This window comes from Juglans microcarpa x Juglans regia, chromosome 1D, assembly GCF_004785595.1.
Source record: "Juglans microcarpa x Juglans regia isolate MS1-56 chromosome 1D, Jm3101_v1.0, whole genome shotgun sequence".
NCBI classification, from domain to species: domain Eukaryota; kingdom Viridiplantae; phylum Streptophyta; class Magnoliopsida; order Fagales; family Juglandaceae; genus Juglans; species Juglans microcarpa x Juglans regia.
Genome location: NC_054594.1, coordinates 32,953,112 through 32,974,151, shown reverse-complemented (window position 1 = coordinate 32,974,151; position 21,040 = coordinate 32,953,112). Strand labels below are relative to the sequence as shown.

At 35.8% G+C, this 21,040-nt stretch overlaps 2 protein-coding genes across 3 annotated transcripts; one reads left to right on the top strand and one right to left on the bottom strand.

The window, feature by feature from the left end:
• Window positions 1-4,890: 4,890 nt before the first annotated feature.
• Window positions 4,891-11,199, bottom strand: LOC121235719 (lipase-like). Of its 2 annotated transcripts, XM_041132095.1 has the most exons (11): window positions 10,960-11,198; window positions 10,717-10,787; window positions 9,949-10,025; window positions 9,127-9,192; window positions 8,939-8,986; window positions 8,755-8,822; window positions 7,696-7,768; window positions 7,453-7,614; window positions 5,653-5,847; window positions 5,469-5,557; window positions 4,891-5,339 (listed from the first exon to the last, which is right to left on the bottom strand). In XM_041132095.1, the coding sequence occupies exons 2-11, from the start codon at window positions 10,781-10,783 to the stop codon at window positions 5,120-5,122; spliced, it is 1,065 nt and encodes a 354-aa protein (XP_040988029.1). In that variant the 5' UTR covers window positions 10,784-10,787; window positions 10,960-11,198; the 3' UTR covers window positions 4,891-5,119. The 2 variants fall into 2 exon arrangements, with proteins under 2 accessions (XP_040988029.1, XP_040988037.1); XM_041132103.1 differs by lacking the exon at window positions 8,939-8,986 and having other exon boundaries at window positions 10,960-11,199.
• A 727-nt stretch (window positions 11,200-11,926) lies between these two features.
• Window positions 11,927-20,583, top strand: LOC121266949 (ISWI chromatin-remodeling complex ATPase CHR11). Its single transcript, XM_041170815.1, has 25 exons — window positions 11,927-12,277; window positions 12,720-12,851; window positions 12,937-13,043; window positions 13,650-13,762; window positions 14,390-14,487; window positions 14,659-14,838; window positions 14,922-15,143; window positions 15,753-15,887; window positions 15,988-16,270; window positions 16,363-16,436; window positions 16,645-16,865; window positions 16,978-17,065; window positions 17,158-17,251; window positions 17,350-17,538; window positions 17,648-17,679; window positions 17,806-17,882; window positions 17,983-18,072; window positions 18,163-18,232; window positions 18,397-18,451; window positions 18,537-18,595; window positions 18,668-18,833; window positions 19,358-19,536; window positions 19,676-19,891; window positions 20,059-20,157; window positions 20,250-20,583. Exons 1-25 carry the CDS (start codon window positions 12,047-12,049, stop codon window positions 20,265-20,267), a joined length of 3,228 nt encoding a protein of 1,075 aa, XP_041026749.1. The 5' UTR covers window positions 11,927-12,046; the 3' UTR covers window positions 20,268-20,583.
• The last annotated feature ends 457 nt before the right edge of the window (window positions 20,584-21,040 follow it).

The window sequence follows — 21,040 nt, the reverse complement described above, 5'->3', positions numbered from 1 at the left end:
GAGGATAGTAATAATAACGTGGGGTGGAAGAAGGACTGGCCATACTGGGATGACTTGGAGAGAGCGCGACAGGCGCCGCGATATTAACGCATTGGGAATCAGCGAAAGTGAGAAGGCAGCAAATACAAGCAATCCTTGTAGGCATTTTGACGACAGTTCCGGGACGCAGTAATTTCGATTTTCCCCCGTTTAATGGGAAGGTGGGACGAACGAATCTGGTTTATATTATTTTAGGAGCCTTCAGATTTCTTCGAAGGGAAAAAAACTACTTTATCTCTCGAGTTATATTGTTTAATTGGACCGCTTGATATATATATCTTTTATTTAGTAATTAAAAAAATAATTTTAAGTGTATTGAATTTTTTTTTAATTTTTTTTAATTTTTTAAAATATTTATATATATTATAAAATATTTGAAAAAATAAATAAAAAAATCTAAAAAATAATAAGCGGTCAACTTGAGCGGACTATTCTGGATAGCCTGACTCTTCTTTGAATTTCGAATTCTATATGCATAAAAAATAAAAAAAAGTTCTAACCCTTTAGTTCCATTTGGATGTCTGAGATAATTTTAGATGAAAATTAAAAGTTAAATAAAATATTATTTTTTAATATTATTATAATATTATTTTTTAATATTATTATAATTTTAAAATTTTAAAAAGTTTAATAATTTATTATATTTTGTGTAGTAATTTAAAAAAATTCTAATAATAAATTGAAATAAGATGAAATTATTTTTTCATCCAAACATGCCTTAAGATTTTTTAGATGAAATGAATATTTTATTGAAGTGTGGAAAAAATAAAGTAGGAGATGTTGGATGAAATTTAAATGTGATTTTCGCCTAAAGAAAAAGTTAGACATTTCTTCAAATTTGACGTGAATTTCTAATAATTGGGAAATTGAGGTGGGTTGAGATGTTTTTAAATTAGTTTAATAAAATATTATTTTTAATATTATTATTATTTTAAAATTAAAAAATTAAATTATTTATTATATTTATGAATAAATTTAAAAAAATTACAATAAAAAAATAAAATAAATAAAAATAATTTGAAATTAAAACGAATCCTAAAATAAATTATTTCAGCTAGCCGCATGGAAACTGCCACATTGGTTCGGATATGACAGTACTGGAGTGGGAGGTTTCCGAAGCATGCAGTGTTCCTTGGATTGGACCTTCGCATATATGCATACAAACTTTTTCTGGCGGTACCCAAAAATAAAAGTACAATATCTACCTCTTCTATAATATATTATATAATAATGTGTTAAATAAAATATATTTTTATAAAATATTTTTAAAAAATAATATAATTTTATAAAAATATTCTTCATTTAACATATTATTATATAATATATTATATTATTATAGATAAATTATTTTTCAAAATAAAAATAAAGTATGATGAATAAATTCAATATTAACTTTTATAAAACTCGCAATTTCTCGAGATTTAAAAAACTTTATTTGATTAAAAATATTTTATAAATCAAACTCTTTTTGTTTTCCACCAGCACAACAATATCAATTCATTATTATCTATCAAAATTGCACCTTAATTTCCATCCTCCAAAATATACAGCCACCTCTATTTCATCGAAACCTTTTTAAAAGTTGAGCATTTTATCAAAGTTCCTTCAATATCCCAACTCACGCTTTCCAAATTTAGGCTTAGTAGAGATATTTTCAGATATTTTCAGATATTTTGAGAATAATTTATTATATTTAATAATTTATTATTATTATTTAATATATTATTATTATTTTTCGTTACTTTTTTTATGACTATTCATAGAATACTTCAAAATACCATACCATCAACCGCAACCTTAAATGTTTAGGGCTTTTTTGTATAATAAGTATATATATTCATTATTTATATTGATATAATAATTTTTTTCATTTTCATTTGATGAATATGTGCTCTGCTATAAGAAAAAATTTATTTGATGAAAATAATTACTATTAGAACGAAAATATGCTCGTTTTAATAGAAAATGATTGCTAACCATAATAAGTAAAAAGAATGATGATGTGAAAATTGAAATTTTAATTATTTGATTTTAAAAAAATGTGTTAAGATTTAAGAAATTTAGATTGGAATGATCAGCTCGATCGGATCAATTATGGGTAGTGCATGGATCAATTAGTTGAGAGAGAGAAAAAAAAAAAAAAAAAAAAAAAGAGAAATGAAGAAAGAAATTTTATCTACGTACGAGTGTAACCATTTTGGTTCACATGCTTTCTATCTTTAGAGAAAACAAACACAACGTGTTGTTTTCAAACGCCTAAAAGTTTTGACAAGAAACAAACAGAAAATTTGTTTAACACTGAACTAAGCTAAAAATAGACCTCCTCCCTGCATGGATACAGTCCTTCAAAAGTTTAACGTAAAAATCGGTTCCTTTGCAGAGCATCAACCCCAGAATTACACCCATGCAACCCACTGCTAGCTCCATCACAGAAGAAAAACAAATACAGAGGAACAGTCCGAAACACCAAAGTTTTCGTTCCCTAGCTTGCATGTGTCTCCGGGACAGAAAAAATATATATATACCACGATTTGCTCCCTTTCTTCCGAGAAATCTGTGTCACAAATTCACGCAAAATGGGTTGTGCGGAATCAAAACTCGATGTTGTCTCGGGAAAAACCATTTTCCGGCGAAAGAAATCCAATCCCGACCCCAAGAAGAGCAATGACATCGAAACCATTCACGAAACAACCAGTACCACCTGCAAAGATAACACCGCGGACTCATCGGCAAAAGAACAACAACAACCGGCGCCACAGAACGAAGAAAACAAGGACTTTGATGGTGCAGTTCTGACGGATGCCAAAGACAGCAATATTCATGAAAATACGGCGGCGAAGGAAGGAGATCATCATGACGGTGAGAAACGAATTCTAGATCAAGGGAAGCTGGAAGGTGTCGATGTTGAAGAGAAAGAAGCAGCTGGGAGATTGATATCCCATGACTCGCCGAACCATTACTTCTCGCCGAGGAAAAACGATATTGATCATCTGGGAATTTCAATTGATGGGATTAATGTATCTGAGGGACGACGGTCTATAGAGTCGGATTATTACTCTCCGAGCCATGCAGCCGGGAAGGAAGACCATTTGTTGAGTGAGAATGTGAAAGCAGATGACGCCGTGGTGGGGAAAGAATTGGGTGAAGATAACGAATTGACGAAAGAAGTGAAGGACAATGGTTTGTAACCATGCATAAGTTTGATTATGAATATTTATTTCTTCTCGTATAATTACTATAATTTTTTCAAACTCTTACTTAAAATATAATAAATAATTAAAAATTTTCAAATCTTAAAATAAAAAATTATATTATAATAATATTTTATTTAACTTTCAATAAAACATTTTATCTAAACTACGTAACCAAACTTTGTGATTAAAGCACTCTAATTTTTTAATTTTTACATTTTTTACGACGAATATAATGCACGTTTGAAATCTGAAATATTATTTTTAATTTTCTCATTAGATATTATATATCACTTTAAAAAAGTCTCCTTTCACATTCAGCTCTACATATACATAACCCGCCTACCAAGGATTTTTCTAAAAAAATAATATAAAAAAATAATAATAGAGATATTTATGTGATTTTATTTTTTATTATTATCATAGTATTGAATTCAGTTGTTATATATGTACGTATAGGAGAGCCCGTAAAGGTGGAGGAAGAGAAAGTGATTAAGGATGCCGAACCTAAGACAATAGATGAATCAAAAGTTTCAAACCCTAATTCAGATCAGGAGATCATCAAGAATTATGCTACTGCTGATCATCAGGATCAGGTATTTCTGTGATCTAATTCATTTTCATCCTTGAAACTAATATGGCAACCCTTATTTTCGTTCTGAAAAACGAGGCTTTGTTTTGCAGGAAAATAAGGTGGTTGATACTCCTACCAAGGATGAGATCAGCAAAAAGTGAAGGAAGAATCAGTATAATGTGAAGATTTTAATGTGCTTTGTTTGTTTGTTTGTTAATGGTCTGTCTGTCAAGCTTCGGCTAGCTCTTATGTACTTAATCTAGGCAGCTGCCGAAAATTCTTCTTATGGAAGACTCGTGATTTAAATTTCCATGTTAAATTGTACATGTTGTACGATCCCTCTATTATATTTTATATATATATATATATATATATATATAGAAGTGCTATGACTAAAAATAAAAAATAAAAAAATTCTACAAAAAAAATTTATAAATAGAGATGGTTTCGTATGATAAGTTAAATTTACTTTACTTTGTGTGTTTATTAATTTTATAAAATCTCTTTTGTAAAATATCTATAAATTCATATAGACATTCCTATCAAACAAATTACACGCGCATGCAAAAAACGGGTTTAACGTGGTATTATAATTATCACCAAAAGAGAAATGATCTGTTCAAGCCTCAAATGGTTTAACGCGGAACGCAACAAACGTTCATGCCATTTTTGCGCATGATGCCATTAAACGAAACACTTTAAGCACGAGCATACTCGGTGATGTAGAATTCCCTTATAGTACTGCCAGAAGGCCCAGAACCATCGTCAAATCGGCTTAATATGCACGTTTAGGATAAGGAAAATGCTAGTATATCGCTCAAAGTTACTGTTCAATTATTTTAATTTTTTAATTAATGATTAAAGAAGTGATTATTAATAAAATTGTGTATTTTTTTCTTAATAATTAAGGATATTAAAAAACTGTTGAAAAACAAATGAGAGGGAAAAAAAAAAAAAAAAAAAAATAGACTGGGCAGCCCGCTAGCACCGTCCATAGGATCAATCATGCATAATGATTCCCCTCGATCTTGAAGCACGTTTGTCAAAAATCATGAAATTCAGAACTAATTAGAGTATAGATCATAATGAAAACAACGCTGGATTATATTAACAAGGATGAAGATGTACACAATTCATATATACACAAATTCTTTCCCATTCCCATTCCCAGTCCCAGTCCCTTGCAACAATATTCAGCTTTAGGACCTTCGGAAGGGGCCCTAAATACAAAAAAAGTGAATACACTTGTACAGGGTGTCAATCCAAATCTATCCTTTCTAAGATATCTTGCAAGAGAGATCATGCTATGACCAAATTAATTCAATACGGGTCTGCCCTCAATACCTGCCTCTGTATTCAATCTTATAGTTGGAGTGGTAGGAACTCTGGACAAGACAAAGTTTCCGCTAAGATCCCTTGTGCCGTACTCTGCAATGCGAGGATCCATCACAATTCTACATGTTCCTGGTACTCCGGACATTAATTCGACACCATAATAAACTAAATGGTCTGAGATACTGGTACCAGTCACTGACCTGCACAAAATAGCCATATAATTTGTAGCAGCTGTTCTGACAAGACTGTTAGTATTGAACTTCCAGAACTCTATCATGGAAAGCTAAAGACTGTAAAATAAGGATCATAAGAGAGGGCTAGAGGCTAACCTGCTACACGATGAGTCTTCTCCAGTACCATCACAGACCTTCTCTATTTTATATACAAGACTTCCCAATCCAATGTTGTAAAGCCAAACCTAGAATCAAGAAACAGGTAGGAAGTAAACGAGGCATAAAAAAAAAAGACAGAACAGAAAATAAATGTTTCGTCACTTCAGTCAGCAAACTCTACCTCTCTTGGGAAGTGGTGGTATGTCTTTTGAGGAAAATAGTAATAGTATGGAGGTAAATGAGGCACAATATCATGATCATTTGTGACTCGTATTGTTTTCGGGACAAGTTTGTTGTAGTAAGATGCAAAAACTGCATTGCCAATACGAGGTTGTCCAAATGTCATAACTTGAACGTCCTGGGCCTCATGATTAACCTGTGAAGAAACAGTTACATCAAGCAGCGGAAAGATATCAAGTAATTGTCTCAGGACTTCATTTCATTACAGGCTCTCTGTGTTTGAAATCCACATATACTTGAACCAACAAATATTGAGCGTATATACTTCAAATGAGTAAAAAAAATAAATGCATAAAAGTACTTTAATTTGAACTCTTTATAGTATGCTTTTTTTTAATAAGGAGATTTTTTATAATAAGTAAACTATTTCTAATAGATTATGTGACATACGAGCCAACAATTACTAAAGAAAAAATTGGAGTACCACAACTACACACATTAAATTAGGGTTGGACGGTGTTAATCCGCTACCTGGCTTGCCTGTCCCATAGGGATAGATTCTCTGTCCTTTACCGCGAGCGGACCTTTAAATAAATTCTTTTTTTTTTCATCAGTAAGGGTCTTATATAAATTCTACTAAGGGCAAGGGTGGACAGGTTGATTAAGCACCCGCTTGATAAAAACCCGCCCAGGGTTTATATATTTATAAAATATATCTATATAATATAGATAAGAATCACAAATCACATCTCACTGTTAGGGTTTTTACTTTTTATCTCCTTTTTCTTCCACTCCCATCCGCTTTGCATGAGTCCTCCCCTCCTCTCTGTTGCCTCTCAATACTCATTCTCTTTGCTGACTCGCTGCTCAACATGCATCCTTTACATTGCCTTGCCGTTGCCACCAGTCCACCGTCGGTCCACATGCCATCTCGCGCAGCTCCTCTCATCACTCTGCCCCGCCTCCCACCAGTAAAGTCTCTTTCTCTATCCTCTCATCTTTGTCTCTCACTATCCCTCATCATCTCTGCCTTCGGCTTGGTCTCTCTCTATTTCTAAACCCATTTTACTCGACCTTTTTTGGGTCAGTAATGAGATGTTGGAGTTGAGCAACATGTTATTGGGTTCAATGAGTCAATACATTCCATATTCGCCAGCTGTGGCATCAGTGACTAGGTAATCTATTTCCTTCCTCTTTTTTTTTTTTTTTTTTTTTTTTTTTAGTTTGTGTATTTTATTTTGATTTTCGGTATGATTAGTGTTTAGAACCCTATTTATTTAGCTGTTATTGTATATTTTGAATTCACTTCTATGTAGTTTTTTTTTTTTTTGGGGGGGGGGTCCCAATCCATCGGCATGGGTGAATACATGGCCAGTTCAACCCCCTCTTCCCAAAAAAAAAAAAAAAACTTGCGGTAGGGGCCAGGTGAAGTGAAAATCTGCCCCGTATGGGTTAATCACCCAAAAAAAACTTCAATGTAACTGCACAGCACAAGATATAACAACTGGATAGCAAAGGCATATGTAACTCAATGATACAAGCAGGTATTTGGACCAGATGACAAAAAATGTAAAGATCAGTCCAACAAACATGTACACATGTCAAAGTATCAGGTCACAATTTCCATGTCACACACTACTGTCAAAGGACACATGAATGCTAAGACTCCGACTCCAAATTGATCATAGAAAAGCACAGCTCAAACCCATAGAGCATTTGTAAAGAACTTCACAGCAATGGAGACAATTGAAACCATGAAGCATGCAAAAAACTTCCCAGTTGTATGAAGAAAACTGATTACCTTTAGATCAATTCCACAAAAGGAGGCCATTGCCCCTCCCATTGAGTGCCCAGTCACCATAATGGGAATTTCTCCATACAACTCCTTTACCCTTTTAACAGCATTTAAAACTGCAGGGCGTATAGTTGTGTTGTGGTAAGCATAATAAAATCCATGGTGCACCTACAAAGAATAAAACGTTACTGGGAGTTCATACTCTTTAACTCCAATATAAATATGACAAAACATTTCTGCAATACAAACCATTGCATCATCCATGCCAGGGTAGTTTAAGTCAAGCTGTTTCCAATACAAGTCTTCAATCCAATTCATTATGCTGTACACATGCAGTTCAACTGTTAATCAGCAACCGATTCAGGGAAGATGAAAACCCAGGGGGCCTCTGGGCAAACCCAGTTTCATAGTGAAAGCTGAAATGATTTTGATTGAAATGATTTACTATTTCTCCCTTCACGTACCAATCATTTTGCCAGTAAATCTCATCAACTAGAGAACATCATCTGAGCATACCACACTTAGCATACTAGCTTGGAATGCCAAGTGAATTAGATTTAAAACAAACACCAACAATCAACAAGACACCAATTGAATTTTTAAAACTAATGCTTTTGAATAGATATAGCTTTAAGGATCATCCAGGCACCTCAGCCAACAGATAATTTGAGAGTTGAAAGGGGACACTCTTTCAGGCAGGTCATAACTTGAGGTATTGACAAACATACATTTCTCGAGGGAGCAAATGGAATGGAGCTATTTTTGGAGGAACAAAGTGGCACTGTGGAAGGAAAGATAAAAAAGAATTGAAGTTATCTTCAACTTCATCTAACAAGGTCTTGTGATTTTGAACTTGTGTATATCAGCCTAGGACTTTTGGGGGTAACAAGTCAATGAGTCAACTTTATGGGCTTTAGGGAACCCTTCCAAAAACGAATCCATTCATTTTTCAAAAATCCAATGAAGACATATAACTATCAGCGTAGGTAAGTGAAATTCAAAACCATGCACACAAAAATCTCTTTATAATCTTGTGCTTGTGTGATGACATGCTTGTGCAAATCATATGTAGCAAATTTTTGTTTAATCATATGGGAATACACTCTTGTTTTTTTATTCTTTTTCTTTCCTTTTCTTTTTAATTAATTCCATCTCTTAGTTTTTGGGGCCAAATAGTATGCAGTGTGGCTGTCAGCCAATCATCACAGCTCATGAACAAACCCTTTTTCCTATTGCATTCACCAGTCAAGGCCGAAAAACATCACTGAACATAAATTACTACTAAATAAGCCACCAGAATATCTCTACCTGTGTTCCTGAGTTCCTCTAAATGCAATTACGATAGCATTAAGATCTTTTGCCACTCCAACAAAGCCCTGCAGTGGGTAGGCATAGTAATATCAATGCCCAAGGAAAACTCAAGTAAACAAATAACAAGAAAAGACCGGGAAGGAGATGCTAATTTAAATGCCAGCATGCTAAGATCATGCACCTGTAAGCAGTGCTGAATGTCAACAACTAACTCTATGACTTCAAATCCCTGTTTCCATTTAAAAAAGCACCAGTCTAGCTGTTTTAGTAGGAAAAGTGGCAAAACACCATCTTCTAGCATTTACAAAACTCAAAACCCACTCTTGCAATCACCTAAACATAGGGAAAGGATAATATCAATCTAAGTACCTTGATCAAACCATCACATCTTGCACATGTCCAAGTAAATAACTCTGTCAAATCTGCTACGTACACCTGCAAGAGCAAAAGCTTCTTTGGGTCACCAATTTCATGTTACAGAATCTCTTGGCTATATTATCTGATGCTAAAAGTCTTGGCAGTTGCATTATAAAGAAAAACGAGATCATCTTAGTTCAAGGCTTCAAGCAACACAAAACTAAGGAAAATTTCATAATCTAGTCTAATTATTTTGGTACAAATAACTAAATAGTTCATTCTCTCCATTTAAACCAGGATCAACTGGGCATCTGTGGCTTGAGCAGAAACTACATTGGAGAAATTGACTTGTCTATCCCAACATTCTGCTAGTTTAAAGCTGAGCTCAAAACCACTTATCAAAAAAAAAAAAAAAAACTGAGCTCAAACCTCATATGGGACATCTCTCAACTTTAAATGCCACCTCTTATTTCAGAATGCGTCTCCCTCCAAGTAAATCCTGTTAAACTAGAAGGGAAATGATTTGTGCAGTCCTAAGGTATGTAAGTCCCGCACACTCTTTTTGAAAAAGGTGGGCAAATCTGGGATCCACATGAAAAAACCCACCTTTTATTGGCGAGCCTCCATTTTTTTCGAAGGGAGTGAGCGGGGCTTGCACAACCTAAGACTGTGTCTTGCATTACTCAAACTAGAAAGACTTGAAACACGAAGATGCTGACCTCTACACTAAGGAAAAGTAACTGTTTAACATGGCAAATGGTGTGACTACACTAAGGACATTAATCTATTATCCAATCCACTGATGATCTTCTAAAAATTTCCCCTGTAACTTACTGCAGATGCATACGACACCAATATCCTGGCCAGGGTATGATTATAAATGGAGCTATGATCCTCCTTGACCCTGAGTTCTGCAAGTAAACCCGGAAACTTCATTATGATATGTTATAGAGTACATCCGTTATAGGAACAGCATGCTTTAGAAATGGCAGCATGCACAATTTAAAGTAGTATGGCCCTCAACACGGATAATTACACATGCATGCAATGAGGTGTATAATAAAGTCTCCAATAGGCTTGACCAACTAAAGCTAGTTGACTTTAGGCTAATCCCCGTTGATCAAATTTCAAATGCCAGATTAAATGATTAACTCTATATGTGAGAAAATCATGGCTAATTGATTTGTCTCCTTCGATTGAAAGCCACGAGTAATGAGTAAAGCCTGGTCAGGTTAATCAAATATCACTTAATTAAAAAAAAAAGAAGTCAAAATCGCTACTCGAAGCTTCCGATTCCGAGTATAATTAACTACTTCCATCACCCAGCAACAATACGTTTTTATTATTAGTAACCCAGCAACTATACTTGCACCTATATCCAAGAACCCAACATTGCTCGAAAGAAAATCAACACATATTAACACCTCCAAATGTACATATAAGTTTCTCACAAAAGCATTCATCTAATTCGCATGGAATTAAAAGAGAACATGCTCACACGGTATCATTACGACTTCAAATGAAATACAGAACTACGGAATCTTATGAAATTTAAAAGAAAATAAATTGAGCGAACATTGATTAGAAAGTTCCCTTTGTTACCTCTCCCAATAGAGAAAGCAATTAGGTATATAAATATTGCCGATATCAACCACCTCCTCTTTCCCATTAATCTGTCCCAAAAAAAGGAGGGAAAAACAATTAATATTAGAATCGATAACCAACAAATCTTTATTAAATATTTCTTCCCTCCTATGTTCTGAAAACGACACCAAAATAAGATAATTAACAACAAATTTAGGTTTATATTTCGAATTGACCGTGAATATGGCACGGAAAACAAACCTAGATCACCCACTTGCACGGTGAAATCGGAGATACAGCGACGACCGGATCGTGCCCGTAGAGGTGGGAAAGGCTGCAACTAACGGCTGCTCCGATCCTTTGCTTCAGACTTGGTCCGTACAGAAAGCAATGTCTAATTGAGGAAGAGACACCGATAAATAATAGTACGGCTACCGAAATAAGCCGGTGGTGGGTGGGTTTCTGTCTAATCCAAAGGCAAAAACCGTAGAAGTTTAGAACTGCACGTGCTGATGTGCGTTGTTTTTTTTTTTTGTTTTTTTGTTTCGTTGAAGTTCAGTTTGTCCCTTTCGGGCAGTCGGTTTCGGTGAGGTTTTGGACTTCACATAAGGGCCTCTACTGAGTCCTGACCCAAGCCCAAGCCCAAGCCCAACCCGGGGAATATGTTTTCGGTTTTGATCTTGGGCTTCGACTAATTTGTTGCTTGGTTAATTTATTTCGAGAAAGGAGTTCCCTTTAAATTTTAATGGCATGATCGTATTCTGTTGAAAGAAAAATGATAGAGGTATAATATTTTTATATAATTATATTTTAAATAAAAATATTATAAAAATACTATTATTTTACATAAATATGCTATTTTAAAACAGAATTTTATAAAGATAAAAGAAAAGAATATGCACTTTTATAGAGCTCGAAAAATGGATCGAAAAAAATAAATATTTATATATATATATATATATATTATATATCATCTCAAAATAAACTTGAATCACCGCACCACTGAATATAGAAATACAATCGGATTACGAGCTACCACGGGCCGAAAGCCACCGGTCGGAGGCCGGAAGGCGGGAAATACACATTGCCCTAATGTTGGCGGGAAAATTTCCCATATTCTTTTCCAGACCCAGACGCTTTCGAGCCGCACATCTTCACTTTACCGATCGAACGGCTATAAATTTCTCCAACCTCCTCACTCATCTTTCCATTTTCATTTGGAAGTGGCCCAAGTGGGCTTCTAAAATTAAAAAGTCGGTCTGTTTTATCGCGCACACATACGGACGCAAGTAGTTGAAACACTCGCACGCACGAAGGAAAACCCTCGATCCGAGAGAAAACCGAACCCATGGCGAAGCCATCGAAGCCACAGGCGTCATCTGATGAAGCCCTATCCAACGGCTCGAATTCGTCGTCGTCGGAGGAGGAGGAGGAGCAGGTCAATGTGCAGGTCAACGAAGAGGAGGACGAGGAGGAGCTCGAGGCCGTGGCTCGCTCGGCCGGCTCCGACGAAGACAACTCTCCCGCCTCGGACGACGACGCCGTCCCCGAGGACGGCGATGCCGACGAAGAAGATGAGGTAATTATGATCATGCCATCAACAAAGCGCGTACGTGTCTTTACTTTCTGTTTGTTGGATCTAGGGGTGGCTTGCCTCTGTTCGCTACGGTTTCTTGTGGAACCTGTTGCGCTAGAGCGCTTTTGACATATTGAATACATAGATCAAGCAATACTGGAGTATAATGCTAACTTAAGCTTATGCGTTGTGGCATTGGGTCTAGATGATGGACAATCGAAGGTTTTCAAGTATTAGTTCATCTCTTGTTTATCAATTTGTTTGTTTCTTAATTTCTATCGCTTTTTTGTTTTTTTTAATTTGTATCACTTTAAGTAGCTCAATATCGTTAATAAATAATAAAGTGAAACTTCGCTCGGTTATTTGTTCTCAAGTCGGCATTTTCAGTGTCATCATTTCGTGTAGAACCTTTATCTTCTGCATATCCTTTCGGGATTACTTACAGGATGAAAAGGATATGTCCAATGCCGAAATTAGCAAGCGTGAGAGGGCCAGACTCAAAGAAATGCAGAAAATGAAGAAACAAAAGATTCAGGAAATTCTGGACGCTCAAAATGCTGCAATTGATGCGGATATGGTGCGCACCTCATATATGGGACTTATGTTGCTCTGCGTAATTTATAGACTATTGAATATGATAGGCAGTTTTATTTTAATTGCAGAACAATAAGGGACAGGGGCGCTTGAAGTATCTCCTGCAGCAAACTGAGTTGTTTGCGCATTTTGCCAAAGGTGATCAATCTGCATCTCAAAAGAAGTCGAAAGGAAGGTATAACTCCTGGTCTCTTAAATGAATCACGTGTATTGTCCACCTCCATTGATCCTAAGGAAATGTTTTACTCTCGCTTGTTTACATCTAATTTTTTATACAATCTCATCCGAGAATAGGTTCTTTTGCCATACAAATCTTTTCGTGTTTGGTATTGTTTTAGCTGTTATTGTTGCCTGCACAACCCTTATGGGCGATATGTTCGAAATTTGATTTTGGACATGAATCTGTTTTATGTGAGTATGGCCCTGCGTTGATGTAAAGCTCAATGGCTGATTAGAACCTGGGATTTCAAGTAGAGTGAGCCTGTTGGAAGTTTGAGTGGATTAAAATAACAGCTAGTTTTTTGGAGTGTGTTGGAATTATTGTATTTCACTAAAACATGTCATTTTTATTTGAATCTATGTTAAATTGGGATATATTTCATTCCAACACAGGTTCAAATCAAAATGGCATGTATGAATCTATGATATAACGAGCCACCTGTGCTAGCTGCATCATCTATCTAGAAAACCTATAGGTGGAGACAATTTGGTTTGGCCTGCTGTGTTATCCATTAGCCTTTCAATCTTCATTAGTGATGTTTCTTCCATCTTTATTATGTAGGGGCCGCCATGCATCAAAAGTAACTGAAGAGGAAGAAGATGAAGAATGTCTAAAGGAGGAAGAGGATGGTTTATCTGGGACAGGAAACACACGGCTGGTGACTCAACCCTCTTGTATGTGCCATCTGTTTATCTATATGACTCGGCTATCCCTTTTAGGGCTGCCCTCAAATTGTTGTGAATCTATCTCTCTCTATTTTTTTTTTCTTTTTTTGTGCATATGTTGGAAAATGGTTTGTTGATATGTTAGTCAATTGTTTTTTTTTTAATTTTTTTCCATAAAAATGTCAAAAAAAATGTTTTTTTTTTTGTCATTTTCCTCATCATTACTAAGATTTCTGCTTTGGCACATTTTTATCCTTTTTTCTTGTCCAATTCCTTCGTTTTAATCACTACTATGTTTAGCTGACTGTAGCTCTTGGTGTCTGGAAGTGTGAACTCACTAAATGTATGTTTTTTTTTTATATATTTTGTCTCAAGTGACCTTGGTTCCCAAGCACAAGGTGGCAAAAGCGATTCATGCAGAATTTTTTAATTGTTTTGTCCCCATTTTTCTCGGGTATTCATTGGCTGTTGTTAGCCATGTGCTAGTTTGAGATTTTTGTTGTATGTTTTTTAGGATTTGCTCATCTGTTAGAAAGATTATCTCCTGTTAATGATAATATTTTATGCTCCCAGTGCTGTATTTATTTGTGTGCTGATTAGCCTGATTTTTCTTTATCTATTGATTCATTTCTTCAGGTATACAGGGGAAGATGAGGGACTACCAACTTGCTGGCTTAAACTGGCTTATACGACTGTATGAAAACGGTATAAACGGAATCCTTGCTGATGAAATGGTATGCACACAATTGTGCCTTTTAGAATTGACTTATTTTGTGTGATTTCTCTATAGGGTCACTTACTTTACGCCTTGGTCCTTCAAGCTGTATTTTCTCACATATAAGAGATTACATTGCTTCTGTTTACTTGATATGATATGGTGATAAGTTGTTGATTTATTCATCCAGGGCCTTGGTAAAACGTTGCAAACCATCTCCTTATTGGGATATTTGCATGAGTTCAGAGGAATTACTGGCCCTCATATGGTGGTTGCTCCAAAATCTACTCTTGGCAATTGGATGAATGAAATTCGGCGTTTTTGCCCAGTTTTACGTGCTGTAAAGTTTCTTGGAAATCCTGAAGAAAGAGTGAGTCATTGTGCTCTCCCGAATTAGTGTAGTGTGGTCACCAGAACCTTTTTGCTTAATAGTTAGTCATTTTCTTTTTGCAGAGTCATATACGTGACAATTTACTGGTGGCTGGCAAGTTTGATGTCTGTGTAACAAGTTTTGAAATGGCAATTAAAGAGAAGTCTTCCTTGCGTCGTTTCAGCTGGCGCTATATTATCATTGATGAAGCTCATCGGATCAAGAATGAGAACTCCCTCCTTTCTAAAACAATGAGGCTATATAATACTAATTATCGTCTTCTCATAACAGGCACACCACTTCAGGTATGCATTGTAATCCTCATTGGCGTGGATACTTGCCAGCTTGACATGTTAAAAAACGTGGATCCATGTTCATTGAACTTGTTGGTTATCCTTGAAAGTAGACATGGTTTTGATGTTGGTCGTGATGCAGACTTCAGGCAAATGGTTGTTAATTATTTTACAAATGTATGCAGTGTCTTCTACCTGAAGCTATAGTGAAAGTTGACATTACATTGAGAATATAAGTTAAAAAAAGGGTATTATGTTTGTGCGACCATGACATTTTTGTAGTATTTAAGTTTATTAGTGGCGAAAAAATGGCTGTCGAAAAAATGGCGGTAGAGAAGACCAGCATATTTTTCTATTAGAATTTGGTCTGCACAATATTTTCTGAGTACCTTTTGAGGTCATCCCAAAATTTAGATTCTTAATGATCTTCATGATGAGTTATTCATCATCATTTGTATTATTGTACCTCTGGGAGGGCCATAACTATATCATTCCATGAATTTTAGTTGATTTCTGTACCTTTGGGGAGTTGGTGATCAGTTTCTTTTCTGGGACTTTATATTTATCTGCTGGGTACTGTTTTCTTTAATCAAAGTGTGATGTTATCTTGTTATTGTGCAGAACAATCTCCATGAACTCTGGTCCCTTCTCAACTTTCTTCTTCCAGAGATATTTAGTTCTGCTGAAACTTTTGATGAATGGTTCCAAATTTCTGGTGAAAATGATCAGCAGGAAGTTGTTCAGCAACTGCATAAGGTAGGTGAAAAAACCTTCCAATTGGGGAGCAATAATGTGTTTTATTGAACATGCTACCTTTTAAGCTGACAAAGTAGTTTTTGTTTTCTGCATTTATAAGGTCCTTCGTCCTTTTCTCCTCCGAAGATTAAAGTCAGATGTTGAGAAAGGTTTACCTCCAAAGAAGGAAACCATTCTTAAAGTAGGCATGTCACAAATGCAGAAACATTATTACAAGGCTTTGCTGCAGAAAGATCTTGAGGTTGTTAATGCTGGCGGAGAACGTAAGCGCCTCCTGAACATAGCAATGCAATTGCGTAAATGCTGTAATCATCCATATCTCTTTCAAGGTGCTGAACCCGGCCCTCCTTACACTACAGGAGATCATCTTATTACAAATGCCGGTACTCCATTGATTATACAAGGCATTGAGTTTATATGGGATTATCAATTGACAAATGACCAACTCTAATCCACCAATAATTTTCATTTGCAGGTAAAATGGTTTTGTTGGATAAGCTGCTTCCGAAACTAAAAGAGCGTGATTCTAGGGTCCTGATATTTTCACAGGTCAGTTCTTTGAAAATTCTACAATTACATATGTTATTGATAACTATGTTCAGCTCTAATATTTATTCAACATTCAACACATTTCTGATTCGTGATATATTTTTTCAAATGCCATTAAAAAAAATTCATATGCAAAGTCATGTGTCACCATTTCATTTTTGTTTTTCCTGTCTCTGATTCTGTGGTTGTCGTTGGTTTTTATATTCAGATGACTAGGCTTCTGGACATTCTAGAAGATTACTTATTGTTTCGTGGATACCAATATTGTCGGATTGATGGTAATACTGGTGGAGAAGATCGTGATGCTTCCATTGACGCTTTTAATAAGCCAGGAAGCGAGAAATTTGTTTTCTTATTATCGACTAGAGCTGGAGGCCTTGGTATTAACCTTGCTACGGCGGATGTTGTCATTCTTTATGATAGTGACTGGTAAGCATCTTTTTTTTTTTTCTTTGTTGGAGTTGCTGTGTTGGTGCTTGTATGCATGTGTGCGTTTCTTTTCCTTCACTTGTGGTTTTGTTGAAGCTTGGGATTTTCTCAGGAATCCACAAGTTGATCTGCAAGCACAGGACCGTGCTCACAGGATTGGTCAAAAGAAAGAAGTTCAAGTCTTCCGGTTCTGCACGGAGGTCTGCACCTTCATCTATTTATTATGAAAAATGAGAAGCTAAGTAATAACAATAAACGTCAATTTTCTGATTGTAGTTGATTTATGGAACAGTATACTATTGAGGAAAAAGTGATTGAGAGGGCATATAAAAAGCTTGCACTTGATGCTTTGGTGATTCAGCAAGGACGATTAGCAGAGCAGAAGAGTAAGCAGTTTCACATTTTCCTCATGATAAAGTGTCTTATCATGTCATGTTTTTAAGTCTGTGCATCAAGGTTTGCTGTTGCATTTTTGTGCATGCAGCTGTTAATAAAGATGAGCTGCTCCAGATGGTGAGGTTTGGTGCCGAAATGGTTTTCAGTTCCAAGGACAGTACAATTACGGATGAGGACATTGACAGAATTATTGCAAAAGGAGAAGAGGCGACTGCTGAGCTCGATGCCAAGATGAAGAAATTTACTGAAGATGCAATCAAGTTTAAAATGGATGACAGTATGCATATAACTTACAAGGATTCTTCCCCATAAATATAGATATTTTTTGCTTTAATAATTATACAATTTAAAAATGTAAAATTCTGATATTGATGTGGTTTTTGCAGCTGCCGAATTGTATGATTTTGATGATGAGAAGGTAAATGTGGTTCCTTCATGCTTTGTTTTTCAACCAATATAGGCTATTCGGCTTGTACTTTGCTCGTATTGCTGTAAGGATTCTGTAGGAACTTACTGCCATTTGTGTGCTATTTTTGTGCTGAAGGACGAGAACAAGGTCGACTTCAAGAAGCTTGTTAGTGATAATTGGATTGAACCACCAAAGAGAGAGCGGAAGCGAAAGTAAATAGCATTTTATTTCTTAGTAAAATTAAGCTATGCATATTGCAGATATGGTTTTCCATCATTATATGAAACACAATTCTCTTTCTGTCCTCTCTAGTTATTCAGAATCTGAATACTTTAAGCAAACAATGCGTCAAGGGGGTCCGGCAAAACCAAGAGAGCCTCGAATTCCTCGGATGCCTCAATTGTGAGCACCTCTTGAAACATGTTGCACTGTAAGCTGGGGTTGTAGCCTCAACTGCTAGGAATGTTTATTTATTCTTTCTTCTGCTGTCAGGCATGACTTCCAGTTCTTTAACACACAAAGGCTGAGTGAGCTATATGAAAAGGAAGTGCGCTATCTGATGGTGGGTTACATTGAGCTCCAACAAATATCCTATTTTCTCTGATCACAACCTAGCCCATGCATATTTGGTTGAAATCTTGTTTTTAGTTGTATAATTTGTTGACATTATTTGCAGCTAATGAAACTATCTGTGCATAATTTATTTTATTATTTGACTATTTTCAGCAAACGCATCAAAAGAATCAGTTGAAAGACACAATAGAGGTGGATGAACCTGAAGGTATTTTGAGTATCTTCCATGATAACAGCATTCCTTTCCTGACTTATTTTTTTTATTATGTTCTCTAACGAGCATCTACACGCAGAGGTTGGAGAGCCATTGACTGCTGAAGAGCTGGAAGAGAAGGAGCGGCTATTAGAAGACGTAAGTGGATTATATGTTGTAAAGATTTATGATGGTTATCTTTTCCTAAGTCTGGCCATTAATGAATGCCAGGGGTTTTCTTCATGGAGTAGAAAAGATTTCAACACCTTCATCAGAGCATGTGAGAAGTATGGCCGAACTGACATAAAAAGTATTGCTTCTGAGATGGAAGGGAAAACAGAGGAGGAAGTTGAAAGATATGCAAAAGTTTTTAAAGAAAGATACAAAGAGTTAAACGGTGAGTAACATCCATTACTATGTCGTGTCACTTTAAGTGAAGATATTTTAATGAAAAGCTAATGTAAGCTTCTATTATTGTGATATGTACATACATTTTTTTTATATTATTGTTATATGTGCATACAGTTTTTTAAAAATTATGTCTGCTGCCTTGAACTTTGAGCCTTTTTTACTGGAGTTCACAACATTACAGTTGTTGGTGAGGCTCCTTAATCATGATGCAAATGCATCATTGCTTCTACAGAACCAATATCCATGTCTAGTTTTGCAGATGTGAACGTTTTGAAGAAATAGTTTTAATTAGTTTGACTGACTTTGACCTTCAGTTTTGGAGAGAGCGAACTGCAATTAGCGTGCACTTTGAGCTAAACTGTTGTTAATCATGATAAAGAGAACTGCATTAGTTTTGCACTTGTTTTTAATTGGTTTGGTTTTAAACGTGATAAACTGTCGGTTATAACTTTCAGATGATTGTTATTTTTTAATCTTAGATCTAAATCAGTCTGAATGCATCTCCTCCAGATTATGATAGGATCATTAAGAATATCGAAAGAGGGGAGGCTAGAATTTCACGCAAAGATGAGATCATGAAAGCCATTGGGAAGAAGTTGGACAGGTACAAGAATCCATGGCTGGAACTCAAGATTCAATATGGTCAGAACAAAGGGAAGTTGTACAATGAAGAATGTGATCGTTTCATGGTGCGGTTTTTTTTTCTTCACTTCTCTTCCTTTTTCCCTCCTTCCCCATAAAAAACAAGAACATTCTATGCAAACTTTGGTATAGTTGTGGGATCTCTAAATAGCGATGTATGATTCTTGCCTGCTACACAATCTGCAGATATGCATGGTTCACAAACTTGGGTATGGGAACTGGGATGAGTTGAAGGCTGCATTTCGCACATCACCCTTGTTTCGTTTTGATTGGTTTGTCAAGTCTCGCACAACTCAAGAACTTGCAAGGAGGTGTGACACTCTAATTCGCTTGGTGGAGAAGGAAAACCAAGAGTACGACGAGAGGGAGAGACAAGCCCGTAAAGAGAAGAAGCTTGCCAAGGTTCAATTTGACACTCAAAAACCACCATGCAGACATTCTTCCTTATCTTTCTGTCAAAAACGTGGGCATTGGGCATCTCCCACCTCACATGCATTTGTTCATTTGGATCTTCATATATCCATCCATCCAAATTGCTACTCATACTTACTTGATTGCATTTATCTCAGAGCATGACACCATCAAAGCGTGCTCTGGCTAGGCAAACCGACAGTCCCAGTTCCTTAAAGAAGCGGAAGCAATTGACCATGGACGACTATGTGAGCTCGGTATAATCCAGTCCTTTATTGATTTTTGCTTCCTTTTCATGTGGTAGTTACTGGCTACATATTTACTGAAGCAAGAATGTTTTCTTCTGCAGGGAAAGCGGAGGAAATGATGTAAATTATTGACTTTTTTTTTTTTTTTTTAATTTAACTTTTAGGCAGGATGACACCTATTATAATTTTGATGTAGGGCTAGTGTGGCAAGGAGCGGCTCTGCTCTAGAATTTCATACTAGAGTTTGTTATGATGCCCATATTTTGGGGATCGGGATCGATCACATCACACTGATGGATTTGAAAATGTCGTAGGTTAAGAATTAGTTTCAGGAATTATTATAAATCAATACATAGGAGCATCTATAAACCTAAGGTACTTGGTACATTGTAGTTACTTAGGTGGACGGGTCATCTATTGAAAATTATATATTGTATTTTAGCCCCTTAAAGGCAGAGGTATGAAAGGCCCAGTTTCAGTGCAGGTCTTTAGAACCCCCAAGTTGATAATTGCCTAAGCTCGTTGGCAAGTTCTCTTTTTATACGTCCCGTATAATCCAATTTGAATTATGCCTATTCTTTTAACAATATTAATAAAAAAACTTAATTAAAAATTAAAAATTAAAAATTAAAAAAAAAAAAAAGATCAGGATTGGGAAAGAATGAGTTCATTGTATTATTTGAGTTCCAAATGTGCAAAGAAAAGAACTTTTAAGAGAAGGAGAGGCGGTAAACCAAGCATGTCTAGGCGAGCAAAGCTCGACATATAAGGAAGCTCGTGTAAATTTTAGTGGGGACTCGAATGCTATTGAGTGGAGGTGGGGTCTTTTATTAGCTAAACCTGGACCACTCGTTTGCGTGACTCTTTAAATATTTGATTATCATCATCAGAA